At 47.7% G+C, this 24,496-nt stretch overlaps 1 protein-coding gene across 1 annotated transcript in view; it reads left to right on the top strand.

Moving 5' to 3' along the window:
* Positions 1-24,496, top strand: part of TENM4 (teneurin transmembrane protein 4) — a 387,326-nt gene that overhangs the window by 304,380 nt on the left and 58,450 nt on the right. The window contains exons 19-24 of the mRNA XM_039228710.1: positions 6,783-6,902; positions 11,940-12,201; positions 14,789-15,056; positions 18,041-18,184; positions 21,446-21,695; positions 23,905-23,925. Coding sequence (XP_039084641.1) covers positions 6,783-6,902; positions 11,940-12,201; positions 14,789-15,056; positions 18,041-18,184; positions 21,446-21,695; positions 23,905-23,925 — 1,065 coding nt within the window. The remainder of the gene's footprint in view (positions 1-6,782; positions 6,903-11,939; positions 12,202-14,788; positions 15,057-18,040; positions 18,185-21,445; positions 21,696-23,904; positions 23,926-24,496) is intronic.

Below are 24,496 nucleotides of genomic sequence, written 5' to 3'. Positions count from 1 at the left end.
ACTAAAACAAATTAAGGTAATCATGGAAAAGTTTGACGCGTTGCCGAATTGCCAAAATGTGACACAGAGACATGAAGTAAACAAATGCTGCTGGAAAAATGGAACCAAATCACGTACTGGTTACAAGGTTGCCACAAACTTTGACTTTGTAGAAATGGAGTATCTGTGAAGCACAGTGAGAGGAAGTATGCGTGTGTGCGTTTTTATCCGTTAAGCCTTGCACCAACTGCATATGATTAGTATCGGCTAATGACGACAGCACATGTGTGCAATTTATTAATAAATATGAAGACATCCAAAAAGCCTGTTCAAAAATGTTTACCAAAAAAGTGTATACTCAAAAACAGCCTTAAGAGCCCTTCTCTGGCGATGTGAACTCTGATTTTTGAGGCAGCTAAAACAAATTGAGATTCTCAATTACTTAGGTGTGTATCTGTGCCAGATGGTAAGTAGTCTGAGAGGTGAAGGGACTTGCCCAGAGCTCTCATGCACAATAAATGCTGAGGCCTTAGACTTTCTTTTCTCACCTCCCCAGTGAGAAGGTTAAACGTTTAGAAGGAAGGTCTCTTCTAACATATTGTTACCAGTGGGTTTGCAAGAATTTGTTTATAGGTGGAAGACATCAGGCTGGAAAAGCTGGTTAAGGAAACTGAGGCAGAGCCCTGAGATGGAAAGGCTCTGTCTCAGAGAAAGAGAGACCAGCACAATAGCTAGTATGTCCAGGCTGGAAGGAACAAGGTCTTAGAGGCTTGTTCCAAGGTGGACAGGGTCAGGCTTGGACAGAAACTCCCTTGCTGGGGATGTTTCAAGAGCCCCATGAAGTGGGCTTCTCATTTGGGCCCAAGTGAGGTTCTTACAGGATGTTGAATAAAGTCTCAGAGATGCTGGTTAGATCCCCAGTCAATCAGCATGAGCAAGCAGAAAACATTTTAAGGGTTTGTATACTCAGGCATATAAATCTGTTTAAAGTATGTAATACAAAGGAGTGATTTGCATAAACAAGCGTGGCACAGAGTAGCAAATACTTTAACTCAGAGAAGAGCTAAAGTTACTTTTTGCCACCTAGATCCCAAATAATTATTTCATTCTCCTGAATAGCAGTTTCCTTAGCTGTTCTCATTTAATAACTAGGAAGTTAAAGCTGCAGCTTTTCTCCCTTCATCTTCCTTTTATCTGCTTGTATAATATGCATTGAAAAACAAATCTGACTTAATTGCCAGCATTTGTTTTTTTAAAGTTTTCTAAAAAGAGGTACAGATAGGAGGCCACAGACTGCAAGCCGAGGTGGGGTGGGTCCTCCAGGGGAAGGAACCCAGCCTTGGGATGAAGGTTGGGCTGATAAGCTAGAAAGGCCCAGCCACTCCAGCCTCAGTTCCTTGGCCGTATCCCCATCAAGGTTGAGTAGCTCTGAGTTCTCAGGCGTCACCCCCACCTTCAGTGACAGAAGCGTATCAGTTCTTCATTCATTCAGTGAATAATTTATCAAGAGCTTACTCTGTGCGATGCATTCAGATTCCAGGCCAGATGCCTGTTTGCAGTGGAGGCTTTCTTCTGCCCACTTAGAAATGAGCATGAGTCATGCCCAATGCTAAGTATGTAGCAGTGAGGGAGATGTGGCCCCTGTCTTCAAGAAGCTTATGGTCTGCCAAGGGAGAAAGATTGCCCCAGGGGTGCGGCACCACTGAGGTTTTACGGAAGTAGGCAGAGGGCTGGAAGTGTGAGGTACCACTTGGTGGATGCAGGTGGTTTTCAGATGAACAAACAGGATAGGTGGAAGTTTCCATAGAGAGGGAACAATTCAGAGGTAAGTGTCAGAATTGTATGAAGTCCATGAAGATTCTAAAACTAGGTGTAATAGGGTTACTTGAGCTAGACTGGGCAGCACTATGTTAAAACCAGTATACATTCTTTTTTTAATATAATTTATTGTCATGTCAGCCAACATACAGTGTATGCAGCATGCTCTTGGCTTCAGGGGTAGATCCCCGTGATTCATCACTTACATAAGAACACCCAGTGCTCATCCCAACAAGTACCCTCCTCAATGCCCATTAGCCATTTTCCCCTCTTTCCCACACTACCCCATCAGCCCTGATTTTCTCTGTATTAAAGAGTCTCTTACAGTCTGCCTCCCTCTCTGCTTGAAACTACTTTCTCCCCTTCCCCCATGGTCTTCTGTTAAGTTTCTCATTCTTAAGCACGCATTGGATTCTAATTTGACATCAGGATGGGAAAAATTTCAGCTGCATGGGCAGCTGGGAATGGAGGTCCAGAGAGGTCAGATGATTCTCAAGGTCTTACAGTTAGTTACCAGAGTCAGAAGTAGGAACTGACTCCCTGCCCAGGATGCTTTCCAGCCCACCCCCTGCCCCCTCTCCCTGACTGACAGTTGAGGTTAGCTTCTTATTTGCTTGATTCTGTCTCGAGGTGTTTTTGTCTCTCCCAACAGTTTCCCCTCTTGACTCGCAACCTGGCCACTGTACTCGGGAAGCAGTCAGGCAGATCTTCCTCCTCACTGGTGTCAGCAAGGGCACCTCAGTTGGGCCCTGAGTGTGTGATTGGACTAACGCCAGCTCATTTGATGCGCACCACCCCCCTTGGCCTGGCACGAGTGCTCCTTCCTGGCAGAGTTCACTCAACCTAATTGCCTGTTTTGTGCCCCAGCTGCCTGACATATGCCAAACCCATGTGTTGACTCACTTGTGTCAGAGACAGCTACACTCGAGCATTTCAGGTTGGCTCTGGTGAGCTCCAGCAAGCAACCGGGGACAGTAATTCATGCATTTACAACCCCCTCACCTGACACAGTGCCTAGCTTATTAAGTAGGTGCCCAGTTTTTTTAATTAGAGTGGATTTTAGTGACTGCCGATATCTAACATAGGAGTAAGTGTAAGGATCTAGAAGTCAGAAATCTTAGCTTTGAGCATCAGCTCAGCCAGTTCTTTGCTCTATGACCTTGAGCAAGTCATTTCTCTCTGAACTTCAAGTATCTGATCATTTCTCCCCTAACAGACACTCAGAGCAATATCCCATGCTTGCCCTAGCCTCTAGAGATGTGGTCACAGGCCTCCTCTGGCTCGCACACAAGCCCATAAGACAGCTATGTAAATGTGAATGATACATTCTCTGACTGTCACGGTCATGGAGAGATCCTTGGAAGTATCTAGAGGAGCCTAGGGGAAGAGGTGATTCATTGTGCCCAGAAGAGTTGGTATCAACCTTACTGAGGTGATGACAGCTTAGATGGGTCTCTGAGGACAAGGAAAAAACATACCCCGAAACTCTGTTATGCCCAGATAGTGACCAAGGGAAAGCAAAACATGTCACATATAGGACTGGTGAGAGGAGTGTCATATGAAGCAGCCGGGAAGCCAAATTTGTGACAGCGAATTGCACCCCATGATACCAACTTCTTGCCAAGGTGCGGTCTTCCATTATAGAATTTCGCAGTCTGAGCAATAACTATCTCTCAGCCACATTGACCCTTAGTGTGGGGTCTGTTCCGATGGCATACGGAAGCAGGCTCGTGCCCACTCACAAGGACTGGTTATTAAATGTTCGGGAATTCTGCAGGCTATTTTTTGTGCACTACTCTTACTAAAAAATAAAGTATGTGAAATTAAAATTAAGTAAGTTATATTAAGAAAAAAGATAAAGAATAATCAACACCCGTCACTTCCTAATTATTTTACTGTATTCCACTCTTCTCATTGCTCTTAAGTTTATTAGGACACTTATGTCTCTGTGGTGGGCAGATTCGGTAATGGGGTCCTACTCTGCATCTCTTCCCAAGTCTGGGGTCAGTGACATCTCATTAATAGTGTGAAACTGGCCAGGGTGGAAGTATTTACACCACAGAAATAGGCAAATGCTACAAATTAAAGCAATTTTTCTTTTGAAAGCCAAGTGTTAAATCCTCACCAGTACACCACGGGTGGTATCCATTAAATCAGTGGGATTAAGGGAGAAAGCATTTGGAAGCCCAGCACCCACATCTTTTTAAACCTCTCTGGACAAAAACACATGGCATGAGACACATTTCAGAGGCCTCCACAGAGCAGACTCCCCCCATCTCCTTCGTCCCAGAGAGGCCTTCGTGTTAAGTGGGGTTTTCTTGACAACTGAAAATCATGGTCAAACAGAAAGAGGATGGAAGTGTTTTTCTCCAGGACCTAATTCCTGAGCCAAATGCCTGTTTTGGCAAGAGGCCTCTGTGGTGTACAGGGGTACAGGGAGTCGACTTAATCTTCTCCAGAACCCAAAGCAACCCACGGGAGCCTGGGCTAAAATTACATCTGCTCTGGCTGGCCAGAGTGAAGGCTACATGATAGCCAAACGGTGCTGATTTCATGTTTCCCAATTATCAGGAAATCCCCGAAGAACGATCAGTCATAGGAGGCTGGCCCGCAGGCATATGAGGGGGCAGCCAGCAGGGCAGCCCCCAAAAGGAAACCGTCCCCAGAGGGCTGGTGTCGTCCAAGCAGAATCTGAAGGCACATATGTCAGGACGAGGCTGGACAGTTGCCAGCACCAGGATGAGATCTGTTAGTAATTCTCTGGAAGGACAAAGTTCCAGCAATAAGAAATTCAATTTTCCTCCATTAAAGAAGGCTTCTCTCAGTACCAGCTGAATACAATTGATGGAATAAATCTTTCCCATTAGTGGAGAGATAATTTCACATAAATGTATTGGGAGACCTTCAGAGCAGGACTGAGAGTCTTTGCTGAGCCTCACCGCTTAACTTGTTTGTCATGTAATTGCATTTAGACCAAGGGCCTCGGAAGGAAACCACTGACTGAATTAGCATTAACCAGATTGGGTGTAGTGAGGTGAGGTGGGGTGGGGCGGCGTGGGGGAGGGGAGCTTGATGCATTGTGGGTAGTTGTTCTTGCCTTCCGAAAGGACAGGCTGACACCAGTGAGACCAGCTGCTTACAAGCCTGGTGTTAATTGCTTTTCTCATCAAACAGGGAAAAGTTTATCACTCTAGGAAGGTAGAGATGTAAGTACCCAATGAGGCAGAGGCTGAGTTTGAGATCTTTTTTTTTAATGAATGCCCATAGGTCTCATCAGTAGCTCTACTCCAAGCCAGAAAAAAAAAAAAAAAAGAAAGTAAAGAAAGCCTTCTGAACCAAGGCAGATGGAAAAAGTTGTCTGGATACTCATACCTGAATATTTGCCTCAGATTTGTCTTGTCAACCAGGGCTGTCTCCCTAGTGCCCTGATGCCTTAGGATGTTGACACCACTGAGCACCTCCTTTTTTACCCATTGCCAGTGGCAACCAGAATGGTCTAGAGCTGGACCCAGAATTGGGAGCCCTGGATTTGAGTTGTGAGCGCTGGACCCAGAGTCATTAGTGGTAAAGAGAATAGTCTAGAGTTTGACCCAGAATTATGAGCCCTGGACCCAGAGTCGTGAGTGGTAAACAGAATAGCCTAGAGTTGGACTCAGAGGCTGTGAGCCCTGGATTGGCTCCGTCACTACCCTGCTGTGTGACTTGTGGCAAATAACATAACCTCTGTGGACCCCAGTTTCCTCTTCCACCAACTCAGTGATTTTCCAACAGGCTTTTCTCTGGCTTCTCCAGAGACTAAGACTCCAGAGTTGCCTTCAGGATCACCCCAAACCTCTTATTTCATCTAGAGAGATCTGGTTTTTGTTTTCCACGTTGGGGTCCTCATAAAATATCATCTGGTGAAAAGGTTCCATTTCTGATATATTTCTGATATATTTGAAAAACTGTCATTCTAGATGATATTTAATTGCCCCACTTATTTACTCAATCCACCATTTTTTTAAACGGTGACCTAGTACTCATTAGGCATTTCCAGGCACTGCAGAGACAAGGAAAGGAATAGTCCTTGACCCTGTCCTCAAGAAGCTCACGATCTAGTGGAGAGGAGGACCGTGTGCAGTGTGACAGGGTATCTGGGTGTTCGTGAAAGTGACCAGTCTAATTAGCGCCATCAAGACAGGCTTCAGGGAAGAGGTGTCATTTGACATAAAGGATGAGAGTGTTGGGGGAGGGGTGCTGGAATGACACTGAGGCAGGTGGGAGAACACTGCACAGACACAAAGGCTTAGGCAACACCTGGCCGACAAGTTGGGGGGTGGGGGGAAACAGATGGTTTGCTGTGTGGGATATAGAGGGAAAGCAGGAGCAGGGATATTACTGGGAGATGTGACAGGTTCCAGAACCCTCTCCAGGGGGATGCTTAGCGTGTGCCCTTCTGCTGTTTCTAAAGCCAGACAAGAGGATGTACTCCCTGTCCTGTTCACTTTCTCGTAAATCCGCCTCTACTGTGTCCATTAGTGACAGTAATAGCCACTGACATTCATGGAGCTTGCTCTGTGCCGGGATGAAGAAACAGAGATTCAAAGAGCTGCCACGTACTTTTGCAACTTTAGAGAACTAGAAAGTGGCAGAGCCAAGAGTTGAACCCAAGTCAAGTGACTGGATTCTCAGGCGTAACTCCGCTGCTGGCATAGCCCTCTTGTATCAGTTTATCCCCTTATTGCATAACATGGTGTCCTTAGAAAATGGCCTCTAGGAAGGTATCTAAAAACATCTCCCAGTAATAACTGTTTAAGGACCCTTTGATGCCTTAAATTGAGACAATATGAAAAAAAAAAAAAGAGTATTACTCCTCTTGAGTAAATACGGTGCCCAGAGATGTCTAAGTGGCCTGCTTTCTGTCTTCTGACCTCCAGGGGTTCTCTGCCATCCAGGGATCTAAACATGAAAAGTAGACGACGTCATTCTCTCTTCTCTACCCACAGGCACGCTTGTGTCATTCGTGGTCAAGTGATGACATCAGATGGGACCCCACTGGTTGGTGTGAATATCAGCTTCGTCAATAACCCTCTCTTTGGATACACAATCAGCAGGCAAGATGGCAGGTAGGAGACCTTTTGTGGACCAGGGCTCATGAAGGTCCTGCTTTCGTGGTCTTGCCACACAGCTACTGCTGGAACGGCAGCGTGGGAAGAGAATGGGAGCTGAGTTCAGAGGCCTGGCTCTGCCACTCACTAGCCGTGAGACCTTGCATCTGACTCTGGCCTTAGTCACCTTGGCTGTAAATTAAGCAGTCCCTTCTCGTTTGGTCCTCAGAGTAAGACCAGGGTACCTTATACATGTTATCCTGCTGCGTGGCTTATAATATAAAACACTGTCATGTGGACCACTTTCCCCAGACCAGACAACTCCAGAAATGTTAGTATTCTTGCTGCGTGCTTTCCATCTGCAACTGCCTACGTCTGTGCAAGCCACTGGGTGATGACAGAAGTCTGCATTTTGGATCCCCATGAAAACAGCCGATAGTAGGAAGTAGAGTTTCTTTACTTATTCTAAGTCTCCCGTTTTCGAGAACAATTAGACTGTTCTCCTCACCTCTCTGGGCCTCAACTTCTTCACCTATGAATGGTCCTAATTCTAGCATCTCACAATCTGGTTGTAAGTATGACATTCCATGACGTCTGAGGAAGCGCCTTGCACAGAGTAGGTGTTTAATAAATCTTCGTTCCCCTTCCCTACTCTGGTTCATTGCTGTATTGCCAGCATCTGGCACCCGATAAGGATATGGTAAATATTAGCTGTTTATTAAAATTACAAATTATTAAATGATGAGGAGGTGATGATTATGGTACAGGCCACTGGGAATATTTTGGAGAAAAGGGAAAGGGAAGGAAGAAAGTGGAACATTTAGGCTGTCAGTGGTGACAGGTCCTCGATTTTTAATAAAATCAGGTGGTGGCAGTCCATCTGGCTAAGTGTGGGCCCATAAGGTTGATTTTCACTCTGTGTTGGAAATTATGCTCCAGCCTGATTGATTTTAGCACCTCTTTAATCCAATATCAGACGTGAACATGTCCCGGCCGAGGTGATAATGAAGTAGAGGCTCATCTGTTTGTAGACATGTGTGCCTCTTAAACAGAGTGGCAAGCTTGGCATGGGGAGCCCTCTCCCCCCTCCTCTCCCTGTGAATGGGAAGGGGCCCTGCTCGAAGGGGCTGGCAGCCAGTCCCAGGGGTAACCTGGCCGGCCCAGACCACTGCCCCTTGCCAAGCACACCTTCCGTCCCAGGAAGCACATCAGTGCAGTCAGTCACTGCGGCATGGAGGACTGTCTTCTCATGCTCTGTCTCTGCTGCCTTCCAGCTCGGGGCTGCCTGCTAGATGGAAATGGCAGATGTGAGCACCCTAGGCAACAGGTGTTCTGGCTACATCCTTACCTGCTGTGAAACAGCCATCAAAAAGGAGCCATGGGGACTGCCTTTTTTTTTTTTTTTTTTTTTGGTCATGAAATGTGTCCATCATTCACATGAAATGGCATAGTGTTAGTCCTTTGCCCTGCTGTGTTTGGTCAGGGTGGGTCCAAAAAACACCCCAGAGTCAGGTAGGTTTGCTGGCCCTTGGGGAAAGCCCATTCCTTCCCCTCCAGGCTTTGATTTCCCCCTGTGTGTACTGCCCCTGTGATTTCTGTGGCCCCTTGACAGCACAGAAGGGCCTGGGAGGCAGTCGTCAGCCACATTTCCTTTGTCCATTTACTAAATCACATCAGAGGAACCAGAGTTGCAGAGGGCTTGAGTTTCAAAGTAATGCTTACCAATGCTTTATGGGGCTTGAGTTTTCTTCCCTACTTAGACACCGCAGAATGTATAGGAGAGCATTCCTTATTCTCCAGGCACCTGAAGATCCCTGTTTGTTATGTGCGAATGGGCAGCATCTTGCCTGTTTCCTTTCCTCCTCCTTGACTCACCTTCCTTCTTATCTCTCACTCCCTGGGAGAGCCCACAAGGCCAGAGACATAGTCTGGAGGTCACAGTGCATGCAAGTCTGTGGACTAAGTCTAACTGAGCTCTGTATCCCTCACTCCCAGGCAGGCACCACGCTACCCACATCACCCAGCTCCTCACTCCCCTTCACACACCCACCACCCTGAAATACCAGACATCGAGGCTTACCCAGAGCCAAAGAGATCATTAAAAAGATGAAAAATAGAAGTCATGATGAAATATTTTTAAAGAATAGCAGACAAGAGAAGCAGTTCAGGCTCGCTGACTTGAGAAATGGGGTTATACAGAGCATGATGCCCTGGGAGTGGGGCCTGGACTTTTCCCATTCATTATCCCATCTGTCTAATTAAGAACTCTGCCAAGTGATGATGATCATCAGCTTCATTTTACATGAGGAGATTGCGGCTCAGACAGGTGACATAAGTCACCTATGGAGTGAGTAGCCGTGATTGGACAGGCCCGAAGCTGTCTGGGCTTCACCTGAGAACCAGGCCTTCCTTTTGGGGTCAGACAGGCCCCCATATTCACAACAAGGTTTCCCTCCAGATGAACAGGCCTGGCTCTTGGCAAGATCCAGTCACACCCAGCTCTTGACAGGGCCAGCTGCCCCCAGCCTGCTCCCCGCGTTGAGAATATGTCTTTTCGGGTTCGTCTTCACTTTCTCCCCACGCCCACGCTCTCATGAAAGGAGCTTGTGAGCCAGGCCAAAATTCTGTTTGATGGCTAAAAATGTTCTGTCAAAGTACAGATGCTCTTCAGCTCTGTGACAGGAAAGTTGTTCTCTGGGTATTTCCCCAAACCACGGGTATTCTCCTAGAGAGAATACTAAACTAAACCTTGGTTTGGAACAAACTCTGTCATTGTTTATTGAAGATGGTGCTGTCCTCCTTCCACTACCCAAGTGTGGGCCTCGAAAGGGCTGAGTGAGGAACAGGCAGAGTGGGTGAAAAATTTCAGCCAAGGACAAAAGAGTCAGGCTCCAGAGCCTAGAAACCCAAATAGGGGGGCATGGTCTGTGAAGAGCAGGGTTTGGCACTAGGTCAGGGCAGTTCAGCGTAAAATCCCTGGGAGAGGGAAGAGCAAGCCAGAGCAGAGAACCCAGCCCCACAAGGTGTATTTATCAGGGATAAAGGTGAGGTCCTGTGTTACGGTCACCATGAACCAAGTGCAGGGCGAATGTTGGGTTGACTTACAATAACAGCCAAAGTAGGAACGAGCCCAGGGTGCCCAGTTCAGAAGATGGTCAGTTCAGAAGAAATTGACGGTGTCACTCGTGCATTCCTTCTATAAACTATAAGCGTCAAGCTAGGCTAGGTGAGGTTCTGGAAAGACTGAGGAATCAATGCGTGTGGGCTGACGCAATAAACGTGTGACTCCCGGGTGGTTTGTGATGGGTCTAGAGGAGGAGGGCACGTGGTGCCCCGAGAGGCAGGGAGCTAGAATCCTGACCGAGTAAGGAGTTTGCTCTCCAACCACAAGAACAAGATGAGGACAGGCCTTGAGAACACACCCTCAAGTAGTGGCTTAAAAGGACCCTGTCCAGAGACATCACAGCAGGGAGGTGGCAGGTGGACTGGACCCCTGTTTCTAATCCTGAAGGACTGTCAAAGGCAGAAGGAACACACTAGTTTGAAGTCACCCCAACAGGTAGAACAAGGTCCACTGGCTAAGTAACTATAAGGAGAGGGACCCAGGCTCCATTTCAAAAATAAAAAGTCCTAACAGTCAGAACTAACCGAAGATGGGACAGTCTGCCGTAGATGTAGCAAACTCCCCATCACTGGAAGCGTGCAAGAAGGACCCAAATGGTCCCTTGGTGGTGATTCTGTAGAAGAAAAGCATCAGACTGGGAGAGGGCCGTGAACAAAGGGTGGCTGGCCGCCGGCTCTCCGGGACACCGCCAGAGGCCTCACATCAGCAGCGAGTTTGAGACTCAGTCTCCAGCTTCCCTTTTCCACCTTGCATGTCAGCTGTGCCCTTCTCTAAACTGTCTAGCTGTTTTGTAATTCTAGAGGCCTGCATCAAGTAATCTATCATAATCAGAGCTGAAATTGCTATGGGATCATAGGATCTTAGTGACTTAAGAATAATCCATTTGGAATTTAAGAAACAAAACAAATGAACAGACAAAGAAAAAGACAAACAAATACAGGAAGGAAGGAAGGAAGGAAGGAAGGAAGGAAGGAAGGAGAGAGAGAGAGAGGAAAGGAGGAAGGAAGGAAAGGAAGGGGAGAGAGAGAGAGAGAGAGAAAAAAGGAAAGGGAAGGGAAGGGAAGGGAAGGGAAGGGAAGGAGGAAGGNGAAGGGAAGGGAAGGGAAGGGAAGGGAAGGAGGAAGGGAGGAAGGGAGGAAGGGAGGAAGGGAGGAAGGGAGGAAGGGAGGAAGGAAGGAAGGAAGGAAGGAAGGAAGGAAGGAAGGAAGGAAGGAAGGAAGGAAGGAAAAAAGACTCTTAAAGACAGAGAACAAACTGGTAGGTGCCCAAAGGGGTGGTGGGAAGGGGGATGGGTGAAATAAAGTGGATCAAGAGTACGTTTATCTTGGTGAGCTCTGAGAAATGTATAGAATTTTGGGCGCATTATGTTGTATACTTGTAATGAATATAACACTGTATGTTAAATATGCTTGAATAAAAAATCCATTTGAACTTTTTCATTTTATAGATGAGAAAGTTGAGGATCAGAGAGGCTGAGTGATGTGCTCAAGATCACACAGTAGTTCATGGCAGAGGCAGGACTAGGCTTAGGCTCCTAATACCAGGGCAGGATTTGTTCCACTTTATTCTGCTGACTTTTCACTGGGCTTCAGCTCTAAGAGGCCCTCAGTACCGGAAGCAGCTGTCCTGTGTCCTGGCAAATGGCTCTCCATAGCAGTGATTATTAATGTTGGTTTTGGTAAAATCTCTGTAATGAATCACTTTCCCAAAAACCAATGCTTTCTGGAATCTCTGTTACTGTTTGTGGTTATAATGAAGGCTGCAGGTTTTAGGGTTCCCTCAACAAGTGCTCAGACCCTTTGGTGTAATTTTTTTCTCCTTTATGTCTCTCTTCACCCACCCATCCCCCTTCCCCGCTCCTCTTCCTCCTCATCTCCTGTTCCCTGCTTTTCCTGCTCCCCCCTGTTTTCCATCCCTCCCCCTCTCAACAGCTTTGACTTGGTCACCAATGGCGGCATCTCCGTCATCCTCCGTTTCGAGCGGGCACCTTTCATCACACAGGAGCACACTCTCTGGCTGCCTTGGGATCGCTTCTTCGTCATGGAAACCATCATCATGCGACACGAGGAGAACGAGATTCCCAGCTGTGACCTGAGCAACTTCGCCCGCCCCAACCCCGTCGTGTCTCCATCCCCACTGACGTCCTTCGCCAGCTCGTGTGCGGAGAAAGGCCCCATCGTTCCAGAAATTCAGGTACCCAGCTTTATTAACTGTATTTCTCCATGCTTTCATTTCACCTTGGGGGTGGGGAGGGTCTCAGGGACAGGGGAAGGGGAGATCCCCTCAGCCCACCATGCAGAATCCAGCTGCCAGACCCCACAGCAGCCATGGCGTATGGTGGCCACCCCTCCTCCACACTCAGAACACAGGAGCGCTGGAAGCTTTCTGGCCCACCACTCGAGTGTATAATACATTCCCACGCCTTTTCCACTCTGCCATCCAGTTCGCTTCCACTTCCTTTCCCCCAGCCTCCAATGTCCCCCCTCTCATTATTTCTGTGAAAAATATTTATGATGGTAGGTTCCATCAAGAGCAGGGGACAAGCATCATAATACAGATCAAATGAGATAATATACACGAGGTGCTTTAGCACAAGGTGTAGCACTCAGTAAGCGCTCAATAAATGCTCGCCAGTATTATTCTTATTTAAGATTATTTTACACACACTGCCTTCATGCCAGAGGCATGCTCTGGCTCCAATCTCTACACACAAGTGCTTTACTTAATTATCATCAAAAGGAAGTAATTTGGAAAGATACATTCTAATCAAATGGAAATCAAGATAGATTCTTGGCCTCACAAAGTTGTGGAGAGTCACATGTCTTCTTCCATCTCAGCCCAATCTCCACTGGCAGAAACAAAGGCCAAGGGAAGAGAGACAGCAGGGAGAGGCCCCAGGCTCGCTCGTTCACCCAGCAAGAGCTCTGGCTATGTGCATGTTGATAGGTTCCCGGGGCCTGTGGAGCAGGGAGCATATACACTTTGGTGTGTATGTTTCATGCCCGGCTGAGTAGACACATCTGTGTGTGTGTGTGTGTGTGTGTGTGTGTGTGTGTGTGTGTGTGTGTCCTGCTGTTTGGCTTCAGGCACCAGCCCACAAGGAGGACACACAGCCATTTTGAAATGCTCCCTGCACCCTCAGGTTGAAAACCTCACTCCTTTTAGAGATTCAGTGCGGTCTCCTGGCCCAACTACCGGGCTGACCTTTCTTTTGAAATGGTTGTCAGCGGAGACAGAGCTTGCTGGAGAGAAGTAATTTGTTACTCAGCCCTGGTTCAGCTTCAGCAGACATTTTCCCAGCAGCAGGGACTTCAGAACAAATGAGGTTAAAGGTCCCACCCTGTTCTCAGTGCTCCCTGAGCTGGGTGTCTGCAAGCCCACCTGGGTCACAAACCTCACTTATTATCAGACTCATGAAACATATGAAAACAAGCTCCTGGGTTTTCCCGACCCTATCATTGGCTGGCCTTCGCAAGCACTGGGAGATGTACACTGTACAAGGTATGTGGAAGATAAATATTTATGAGCATGTCAGGATGGTCCTTGAAGCCTGCCTCTGGTTCACCAGGGTATAGAGCCTGCTTTGTCTAGAACCTACAAGCTGGTTTTTAGGAAGGTTGCTTTGCTTTAGGCCCCATCCCTCAAATTTTGTGTGTTCAGAGTGGGACAGGGAGAGTTTTCACACCACCCGTGATATATGATATGGACAGAAAGGAAAAGGCTTTCTTTGCGAAGGCCCAATTTCTCCAGGAACACCAGAATAGAATAATCATTGTCCTTTTAATGGACATGTTAGCCTCAATTGATTTAATGTCCCCTTCTTGAAACAGAGCCCAGAGCATCAAGCCGATAAAAGTTCTCTGCTTTTGCCATGGGCCTGAGCATCCTGGCATTGATTCGAAGTTTCCATCTTGGAACTGAGCCCGTTGCGCCCAGTAGATAAAGTGCCGCCTTCCCCACCATTCTGTTCATCTGGCACAGCCCTGGGGCCCGGAAACTCCATGCCACCAGTCCGACCTCGTTCCGTGGGTGAGCTGGAGGGAGGTGTTGGCCACAGGCCCTTGGCAGACCGTGCCATCAACTCTGTGTAATTGTTTGGCCCACCTCTCACAGTCTCTGTTTACTTTCCTGAAGAGGAAAAGTATTTGTGGGTCTTATCTGAGAAGAGTTTTGAGGGAGAAACTGTCCTTGTTGAGGCAGCTGTCACATTAGCCTGAGGGAAAGGTCTGTCTTCACAGTACCCGCGGCTGCAGCACCCGCGCCAGCACCATCGTCCTGCTGACTACCTGTTATGGGCTGGGCACTTTATCTGTGTGACCTTACTCGGTCCTCACACTACTCCGGAGTGGAGACGGGCTGTCGGCGGCTTGCATGCGTTTCTCGGATGACACAGCTAGTAGATGTGAGGCAACATGATGATAAATATTTTACACGCATTACCTCATGCGTCCCTCTCACTAATGCAGCAGGGTGAGCATCGTCATCCGCGCGGAACGGGGCAGGGCTGTACCCCATGGAGTTGGTCCGGAACCCGGCCTCGTGACTCTCAGACCCTTCGTCTTCCCTCCCTTTTCCCCTGGTCCCCTCCTCCCCACCTCCTCCTACTTCTCTTCACACTCTGCCCCCTCCACCTTCTTCTCTCCTTTCTAGTTCCTTCTCCTCCTTCCCCCTTGCTCCCCGTCTCTGCTTCCTCCTCCACCTCTTGAGTACGTGGGGCTTGTCAGCTCCCCTCCTCCCACGAGTCCCTGACCATCACTTGCCGTGTAATCTGTCTCTCTAGGCTTTGCGGGAGGAAATCGCTATCTCAGGCTGCAAGATGAGGCTGAGCTACCTGAGCAGCCGTACCCCTGGCTACAAATCTGTCCTGAGGATCAGCCTCACCCACCCTACCATCCCCTTCAACCTCATGAAGGTGCACCTCATGGTGGCAGTGGAGGGCCGCCTCTTCAGGAAGTGGTTTGCCGCGGCCCCGGACTTGTCCTATTATTTCATCTGGGACAAGACGGATGTCTACAACCAGAAGGTGTTTGGGCTCTCGGAAGCCTTCGGTAAGCCTCTCAGCCCCGGGACTCTAGGCCGTCCTCAGAGACGCAGTAACACTTGGGGACGTGGGACTCTTTTTCCACCTCCCTTGCTCCTTCTTCCTCCCTTCCTCTTGTCAGAAATACCTACGGCTTGGGGCGCCTGGGTGGCTCAGTTGGTTAAGCACCCAACTTCAGCTTAGGTCATGATCTCACGGTTCCTGGGTTCGAGCCCCACGTCAGGCTCTATGCTGACAGCTAGCTCGGAGCCTGAAGCCTGCTTCGGATTCTGTGTCTCCCTCTCTCTCTGACCCTCCCCTGCTCACACTATCTCCCTCTCTCTCTCTCTCAGAAATAAATTTAAAAAAAGAAAAAAAAGAAATACCTACGGCTTAGCTGGCCTTCAAGACTTTTTGGTGGCCATCCATGACCTAAATAAAAGAGTGTACTCAAAAACCTGAATGTGGAAAAGTTGACCTTTTTTTTTTTTAAAGGGTGGGGGTACCAAAGCAGAAGGGCCCTTGAAAAATGCTGTGGTGGTGTGTGACTGCTAAAAGGGGCTTTGTGCCATGAAGGTGCAGCTGTGGCCCCCTCACAGACATCTGGCCTGAACTCACCCATGAAAAGTGTGGGAGTCTGGAGCTCCTGCGTTTCTTCAGAGTTATTGAGGTGCAGGAGCTAAGATTCTTTCTTCATCAGGAAGTCTGTTGGCGTTTTTACCTCATTTGCAATCAGAAGATTCTCTCATCATCGTTGTCGTTGTTGTTGTTTTTAAAGTTATTTGTTTTTGAGAGAGAGAAAGGAAGAGAGAGAATCCTAATCAGGTTCCACACTGTCAGCACAGAGCTCGACGCGGGGCTTGAACTCATGAACTGTGAGATCATGACCTGAGCCGAAATCAAGAGTCAGACACTTAACTGACAGAGCCACCCAGGTGCCCCCTTCCTAGTTGTTTCTTTCTGTTTTTAAGATGAAACAGAAGGTGACTGTGGCCTCACCTGGAGCCCCAACCTGCTCAGACGTCGGGCCTCAGGGGCTGGCTGTGCTCATTCCAGCTTCCGTATATAGCAGCGTCCCGGGAATGGTCCAGAGCTGGCCTGTTAGTAGACCTAACCCCCGCGGGGCTAATCCCCCAAGCATGTAGAGTATCAGCCCAGGAAATTCTGTCTCATCTTGAAACCTACTCCAGTTTCATTCCCTTATTTGATTTAGCAAAGGCAGGGTGAGGAAGAAGAGAAATAATGTTGTAAAAGGAAAGAGAGGAAGGGAGGCAGGAAAGGCAGGCAGTCAATGAGAGAATGTCTGTTGAACACCTGCTCTGGACTGTGTGCTGCCCTGCACGTTAATATCCCACTTAATCCTCACATCCACCCTGTGAGTCAGAAATCATCCCCGGGTTCTGCAAGAGGAAGCTGAGGCCCGGAGAGGCGAGGGCTTGGGCTCAAGCCTGGACTCATCCCAGTCCTGCCTGTAGTTTTGCATCCCACCTCACCACACAGGGGCATGCTGGGAGGGAAGGGCCTATCTCTTTCTGTTCACTCTCCCTTCTGTAACTCAAACTACTTCTGAGGTCTCATCAGAAGCAATAAAGCCTTGCAACCTCTTTTCAGGTGAAATGGGTATCCTTAGTGTCCACCAGCCAGGGACACAGGGAAGTGTCTGCACAGTGGGACTTCAGGGACAGAGGCTCACTTTCCTGAGGTGGCCAATAGGAGGCATAGAGGCTGCTTAAGGGACTCATGGTCACAGGGAAGATGTCCCTCTTGCCATAGGTGGCTAACAATCTTTTACGGCACCTAAAGAAACCTTTAAGGGGCTGCCCACTTGTTAATTCCTGTCCTGAGCATGTGGTAGGATATTGCCCTCTTGACGGATAGTGTCTGCACAGAAAGATGCTTGAAAGAAATGCATTCCTGTCTCCACGGGTTCCTTTCCACAGGGCAGGTACAGGGCTGTTTACAAATGCAGCTTTGGGACTGCTGCCGCGGTTAGCCTGCATCCCGGTGCCCTTCCGAGGAGCTCTGGATTTATGAAACAGAAGTGAAACCAGGCGATTTTCAAGCTTGGAGACCTCAGAGTGACTTCCAGCCTTCAGAGTACCCTAACTGAGCTCTTTTTCCCAGGATTCATTATAAACAACTGATTTTTTTTTTCTTTAGTAAAGTAATACCATTATCATTCATAAAACTTTGATGAACGGACAAAAATATAAATTAAGTCCATACCTGTTTCTATAAAACAACTACTTATTAACATTTACATTTCTTTTCTTTCCTCGTTTACAGTTGGTGTGTGTGTAGTTTTTTTAAGCCTAGATAGAATACTGTATTTACAACCTAGCATTATTCCATAAGCATTTTTCATGACACCCCACTATCCTCATAACCAAAGTATCCAGTGGCTGCATAATATTCCTCAAGTGGGTACACTTTGAAGACTGACTGACTGATTTATTTATTTACTTATTTATTTATTTATTGAGTGTGCGAGCTAGAGAGGGGCAGAGGGAGAGAGAATTCCAAGCAGGCTCCATGCTCAGCATGGAACCCTCCAATGTCGGGCTTAATATCACACCCCTGAGATCATGTCCTGAGCCAAAATCAAAAGTCGGACATGTAACCGACTGAGCCACCCAGGGGCCCCATTGTGTGGACTCACCCGGTTGCCCCTTTTAAACTTTTAGCTTACTTCCCATCTGTACTATAATAAATAATGCTACAGTGAAGAGTTTGTGCCTGAAGTATTTTCCATACTGAAGGGTTATTTTTTGGGAATTGATTCTCCTGGGTCCTTTTAAAATTATTTAATGCTTTTTAAAAAAACCTTTCCTAATTATGCACAATTGTTCTTTTAAAAAAGGATATGAAGACTCGGTATCTCTGTGTTAGTACTACACTTAGAAATAGGACCTTTTTTCCTTTTCTACAAAAGGCAAGCCAGAGCCTTGCATGCAGATCAAAGCCAAAGAGACTTTGCTCACCTGTACACTTTACACCTTTTGTTTCCTACAGTTTCTGTGGGTTATGAGTACGAATCCTGCCCAGATCTGATCCTCTGGGAAAAAAGAACAGCAGTGCTGCAGGGCTATGAAATCGATGCTTCTAAGCTGGGAGGATGGAGCCTAGACAAACATCATGCCCTCAACATCCAAAGTGGTAAGTGCGTTCATAGAATTCCAGGAGCCGGGCCACGGGGTGACCCTTGTCTCATATCCTTCATGCCCTGCCAGGTAGAAAATAAAAAACAGACACTTCAAATTATACGGGCTCATGTGTGATCTGTGATCAGAAGGCTTAGTCAACAGATATTGCTCGGGAGGCTGCTCTGTGCTTGTCACAGCTAGGCAGTGGGGACGCAGAAATGAAAGGCCTCGAGAGTTGATGTTCTGGTCAGATGCAAATACTTCCCGGGCAGTCTCCAGGCTGTGCCGTGGATAATTCCATCATGGACGATGCCATCACAAAAGCACAGGACACTGGGGCTTGGAGGACAGCACCTCAGCTTCCTGGTTCAGCAAGGTGTCTCTTTGGAGAGAGCCTCTGAACCGAGTCTCAAAAGGTCTGTAGAATTGGCCCTATGTATCAGGCGGGGAGAACATTCTAGGCAGAAGGCACATGCCAAAGCACAGAAGCCTGAAAGAGGAGTCATTGGAGAGATGGTTTGTTGTGGTTTGAGCAAAGGATGAAATGAGGGCAAGAGCTGAAGCAAAAGCCAAGGCTTGAGCTGCTGGAGCCCAGGGTGTGAAGATTGGGACTTTGAACTTCATCCGGAGGCACATGTCAAGCCTCTGGAAGGTTTCAAGCATGCAGGTGACACAATCAGCTCCGTATTTTAGATAGCCCACCTTGTCCGTGTTCCGGGACGGGACAACTATGCTTATGATGTCAGACATCTCCCGCCCAGTCTGGAGAGGCACTGAATGCCACTCAAAACCACCACATTGTATCTTTAATATACTTCGCATGTTCTTAATATTTGCAGAGAATTTTTGAATCTATGGATTTTTTTTCAATCTTACTTTACAAATTTCTTGTTTTTTTTAAACATTTCAGTTTTTTTTTTTAAGTTTTTAAAAATGTTTTTATTTATTTCTGAGAAAGACAGCATGAACAGGGGAAAGTCAGAGAGAGAGGGAGATACAGAATCTGAAGCAGGCTCCAGGCTCTGAGCTGTCAGCACAGAGCCTGACACGGGCTCGAACCCACGAACCATGAGTTCATGACCTGAGCTGAAGTTGGACGCTCAACCGACTGAGCCACCCAGGCGCCCCTACAGATTTCTGTTTTTACAAGTAGTAGAATACTGAAGACAGAGAAACTTAAGGCACTTTGCCATTTGGTACTGAAAGGAAGGGCAAAAGGTTTAGAAAAGTACCTGCACTCAAACCTATACTAGACCAAAAACATAAATTCGTGTCTAAACGTGTCCAGCGGTCAGAGTCAAAAACTTTGTACTGCTACTAACATTGCCAAATAATTTTAACAAAACCGGATTTGAATACAAACAAAAAGTTTTAAGGAAAAACTAACCAACTAATTCTAAAATGTATGATAGAATAAAGATTTGTAAATAGCGGAGACAGCCTTTAAAAGAAAAAGAAAAAAGAGGCACCACCAGGTGCCAAATTATCTTAGAGAAACCACGGTCTCCAAAATTGTGCGGTGCAGGCACCGGAGCAGATAAGTAGATTCTATGGGACAGAACACGGGGTTCAGAAACTGACCTGTAAGTAGTCATTAGGAATAGTTTGGGCCATGAGTGTAACAGAATTCCAAACAGGTTAAAAGTTTGTTTCTCACTCACCTTAAAGTCTGGAGGTGGGTGACCCAGGGCTGGCCTGGCACCCTGAAGGCTCAGGGACCCAAGCACCTCCCATCCCTCTGCTCTACTCAGGCCTCCATCCCCAAGGTTATGGTTCAAGGTGACGCTGAAGCTCCAGCCTCCATATCCACATCCCAGCCAGCAAGGAGGAGGAAAAGGGCTAAGGGCAAGCCCTGTCCTTTGCAAGGACACCTCCCAACAGCTACCCACCCCACTTCTATTTCCACGCCACTGGCTGGAACTTAGTCACCTGCTAAGTGTAGGCAGTTCCAGAGAGTCACCTGCCCGGCCAAACATCGGGGGTTCTGTGGCTGCAGAAAAAGGATGGGGGACAGGACGGATACCTGTGGATGGCTGCGGTTTCTGCTACACTCCAGACACACATAGAAACTGGCACATGACACAGGTAACATCAGATATCGGTGGAGATGGATAGTTATTTTAGAAATTGTGTTGGAAAAACTGGCTTAATGGGTAGAGAATAGTAAAATTAAGTTCACACTACATACAAAATAAATAAGATTAATTAAAGATCTAAATTTAAAAGATAACACTTTAATAGAAGAAAACACAAGAGAATATCTTTATGGTCTCAAGGAAGGATTCCCTAAAACCAAAAAAAAGCACAAACATTAGAGTAGGAAAGTGATTTGATTAGACTACATAAAAATGAAAGATGCCTATTTAATAAAAGACAGAGCTGATAGGTGACAGCCTGGAAGAAGATTCATGTGACCAGAAACCCAAAATTCATTCAGGTTTCAATATGGAAGGAGTGAGGTCAGAGGCAGCGTCCATTTGGGGGACTGTGGCAATAATATGGGAGATTAAGGATGATCTGGGCCCCAAATAAACAGTGTGGATATGGGATGAAGCCTACAAGTCACTGAGGTCAGTCCCTTCATTTTGCTGGTGAGGAAATGGAGATCCAAGCAGTTAAAGCAGTGGGGAAGCCTGTACAACATCTGGGATCAGCCCATTAGGAGCAAAACCAGGTAAAAACCCAGGTCTCTTGTCTCTACCCTGGTGAGAAGAGACTGAACTTCACTCATGCATTTCTATAAGCCCTTACTGAGATCTACTCTGTGTCACCTTCTGCACTAGGCACTGGGGATATAGAGAGGGAGATAACATGGTTTCAGTCTAAAGAGAGAAAAGCATGCCAGGGTAATAAAAAAAAAAAAAAAAAACACGCCGTAGTAGAGATGGGGACTAGGTATATGAGATGTGTACTGGCTGTTTGAGAAGGAGTGGAGCTGAATGATTAAGGGCCTGGACTGAAGAGCGCTTTGACTACTCTCTGTGTGAGCTCAGGTGAGCCACTAGTCTGTTCCCCCCGTTCATCCAGAGGGGACAGTCATACCTGTCATACAGAGTTGTTGAGAGCGTTCAATCAGGAAGGCAGCAGAGTCTGTTCAGGACACTCTGGGTTTCATGATGGGAGTGTGGCAGCCTTGTGGGGGGGCGAGTCTTGGAAGTGGTAGGCAGAGATCTTGCATTCGTTGCAAAATCAAGGCAAATCTGTGGTCGGCCACAGAAGAGAGCCATTTCCTGCTCCACAGGTGATTGATTCTGTTCTTCTGTCCTTGTCCCAGGCATCTTACACAAAGGGAATGGCGAGAACCAGTTTGTGTCTCAGCAGCCACCTGTCATCGGGAGCATCATGGGCAATGGGCGCCGGAGAAGCATCTCCTGCCCCAGCTGCAATGGCCTTGCTGACGGCAACAAACTCCTGGCTCCTGTGGCCCTGACTTGTGGCTCCGATGGTAGCCTCTACGTGGGAGATTTCAACTACATCCGAAGGATCTTCCCCTCTGGGAATGTCACCAACATCCTGGAATTGAGGTATGTCACGTTTGCTAACACTGTCCCTTGGCTATCCCGTGGGGCCCACCTAGCATTACCCACGACACCCAGAGGAGCCTCAGCCGTCAGAGTCCAATCCAAGACTTCTCACTCTCCAACTCAGTGCTAAATGATAAGCTGAGGGCCCCGGGGAAGCAGGTGTTGGTCTCCAGGGAGGCACCAAAAGGAAGACCAACCGCTGGTGGGGCCAGGGGGTATCCTTGGCGCCCAGGAGATGTAGAAGGCTGCTGACCACCAGGAATTAGACTCTTTGAAGCCCTTGAGCTTCTTTCTGTTTCCTGGCACCAAACAGATTGGAATTAGTCTCACGAGTCCTCTTGCGAGGACAAAGATGGCCGAATGGACAAGGCCAGTGTTAGCAGGTTTGGCCCTGGTACTAAACACTGATCCAAGTGAGAGCAGCCCTCCTCAGCTGCCGGGTCCTGAGATAAAGGCCCATGGGCTGAAATCGGGCAGCGCCTCTGTGCTCCTAGCACGGTGCAGAGCCCGCTGACTCTGCCTTTTCTTTCTCCCCATCCCAGCGGTGGCGGGGGAGCACAGCCACACTTGGAGCTCAGGGAAGGGCCTGGTGGGTTGTGTTTTCTCTAGACTCCCTAAAGCGGGTCATTTTAGAACTAGAGCACTGCCACAGGTTAGGTTCTAGGGTCACAGAGAAGCTGTGGTTAGAGACAGGGCTGCCCTTTCAGGAGGAATTGCAGCAAGTTCCTCAGAACTGCTTTAGGGAGTCAGATCTGCCCGTGTCCTGGGCAGGGGTTCATGTAAACAGGAAAGGCCTGAGAGCTGGAAAGCCTTTCTCCAAACTGGCCAGGGAAAAGGAAACTCACTTCTGTGAAGTCCCAGCTATTTGCCTAGTATAACCATCCTGCAAGATACGTGTCACTGTTGCCCTTGACAAACAACACAAAGGAGAAGTGGGGAATCTAAAGAATCTTCCCAAGGTCCAGCTTCTAGGGTGGCAGATCCAAACCCAGAAGTCCATCACACAGCTCTGTGTGGCCAAAGAACTGTCACCTGACCCAAAGAGGGCCACTTTGGCTTTAATGCCTTGTTAAGTTATTCCCGGGAGGTAATTGCCTGCTGAAAATGCCTGCTGAGAATGCCTCTGCAGTGCGCATGTAAAGGGAAGGGAGGGCTTGCTCACTGACCACAGTCATGGCGGCCCTCAAGAGGAAAGGGTTCATCGTCACCCCCACACACAGGCAGAAATGAAGCAGAAGGCCTTTGGCCATGACAAGAATCAGAAGCTTGAACTCTATGGACTCATAGGAAATGAGATATCAGGCTTAGTGAGAACCACCAATGGAATATTCTCTGCCTTTCTTCTCTGTTTTATGAGTTTCACTGCCACAGACATCTGTCAGGGAAAAAGGAACCCATAAGCCTGTCTGCTCTAGTCAGCTGCTCACACTGTCTTCCCATCTCCTGTAGTGTGATAGGAAGAAAGAGCCACAGACTAGGGGGTCAGCCCACCTTGCAGAGAAGCTGTACAGCTGTGGGCAAGATGCTTACCCACTCTGGGCCCCCATTGTCACATCTTCAAATAGGACACCCCATTTTCCTGCTTCCCTCCCACATTTTAGGGGAGATCATGGAAGCCAAATAAGTAGAGAAGGGAGGAGGAAATGAAATTTGGAAAGAAAAATAAATTTATCAGTATGTTATCATCATAATGTATTTTCCTCCCGGCCTGTCTCCCTGTTCCACCCCCTCCCTTCTAATTATGGTACATCTCCAGTTCTATATTCTGTCATGAGGAGGAGCATGGTGGGCTACGCAGGTTTTGAATACCCTCTGTAGGGCAGTGTGCACACCGACAGAGACGCAGCAGTCAGCACGCGTATCTCTGAGACTGTGTCTCTGAACAGGGGAGGGATCAGCTGCTGCAGCCTCTGTCTTAGCTCCGGTGAGAGCAGCCACATGTGTCAGCCTCAAACCCTTCCCCGAAGTCGGCGGTAGTGGTGCAGGTGAAACCATGCCTCTTCTGTGATATGTAGCTGCTTGTAAGTGAGCTCACTGACAAGTAATATCCAATATAAAATAAATCAGTGTCATAGCTGCTAAGTCTTTATTTATTATAGTATTGTACAGTACCATTGCTGTCAAGTTCTCAGGCTGCTAATAATGCTTCTAACCCCGCTGCTAACACCTCATTCTTTCTTCTATTCCCTGCTCTCCTGTCTTCTGTCAGAAATAAAGATTTCAGACATAGGTAAGCCAACCAGTGGAGAATTTCCTGTCTCTCCTCTGCCTTGTTGCATGTTGTGTGGTAAGCTGCCCGTGTCAAATTCAGATGGCTGAATAGCAAATGAATCCTGTGTGACTGGAACTGATTGGGGGTAATCAGTTACAATGAGAGGAAGTCATTAATAATGGGGTGGGGGTGGGGGACAAGAGCCCAAACTCCTTTAATCTCTAGCAAACTGTAGCAGTTACTGTCAGCCTGTGGACACAACAGACTGAAACTGTAGGGGAAACAGGTTTAACCTTGGCATAGTAATTTGAACACTGGTCCGTTTATCCTTGGAGTAAATGAGGACATCATCCTAACTGTGTTGAGTGGCTTCGATGGTCACAATGGGACGTCTTGAGAACATCTCGATCAGGTGAGGAACTTGGACCAAGACAGGTTTCGGATTTGTACCTTCTGTGGGCATTCCAGGTGCCTTGGCTTTGGTGACTGGGATGCTAGGTGACCTCACCAGAAACTTTGCCCTCAAGGGCAGACTGGGGAGGAATGTTTAGACCATATGAACCACCCAAAATAGCAGGCCTCAAATAGC

This window comes from Hyaena hyaena, unplaced genomic scaffold, assembly GCF_003009895.1.
Source record: "Hyaena hyaena isolate Hyena2069 unplaced genomic scaffold, ASM300989v1 scaffold_34, whole genome shotgun sequence".
NCBI lineage: Eukaryota > Metazoa > Chordata > Mammalia > Carnivora > Hyaenidae > Hyaena > Hyaena hyaena.
The sequence above is the reverse complement of the archived record's forward strand: the minus strand, read 5'-3'. Positions and strand labels throughout refer to the sequence as shown.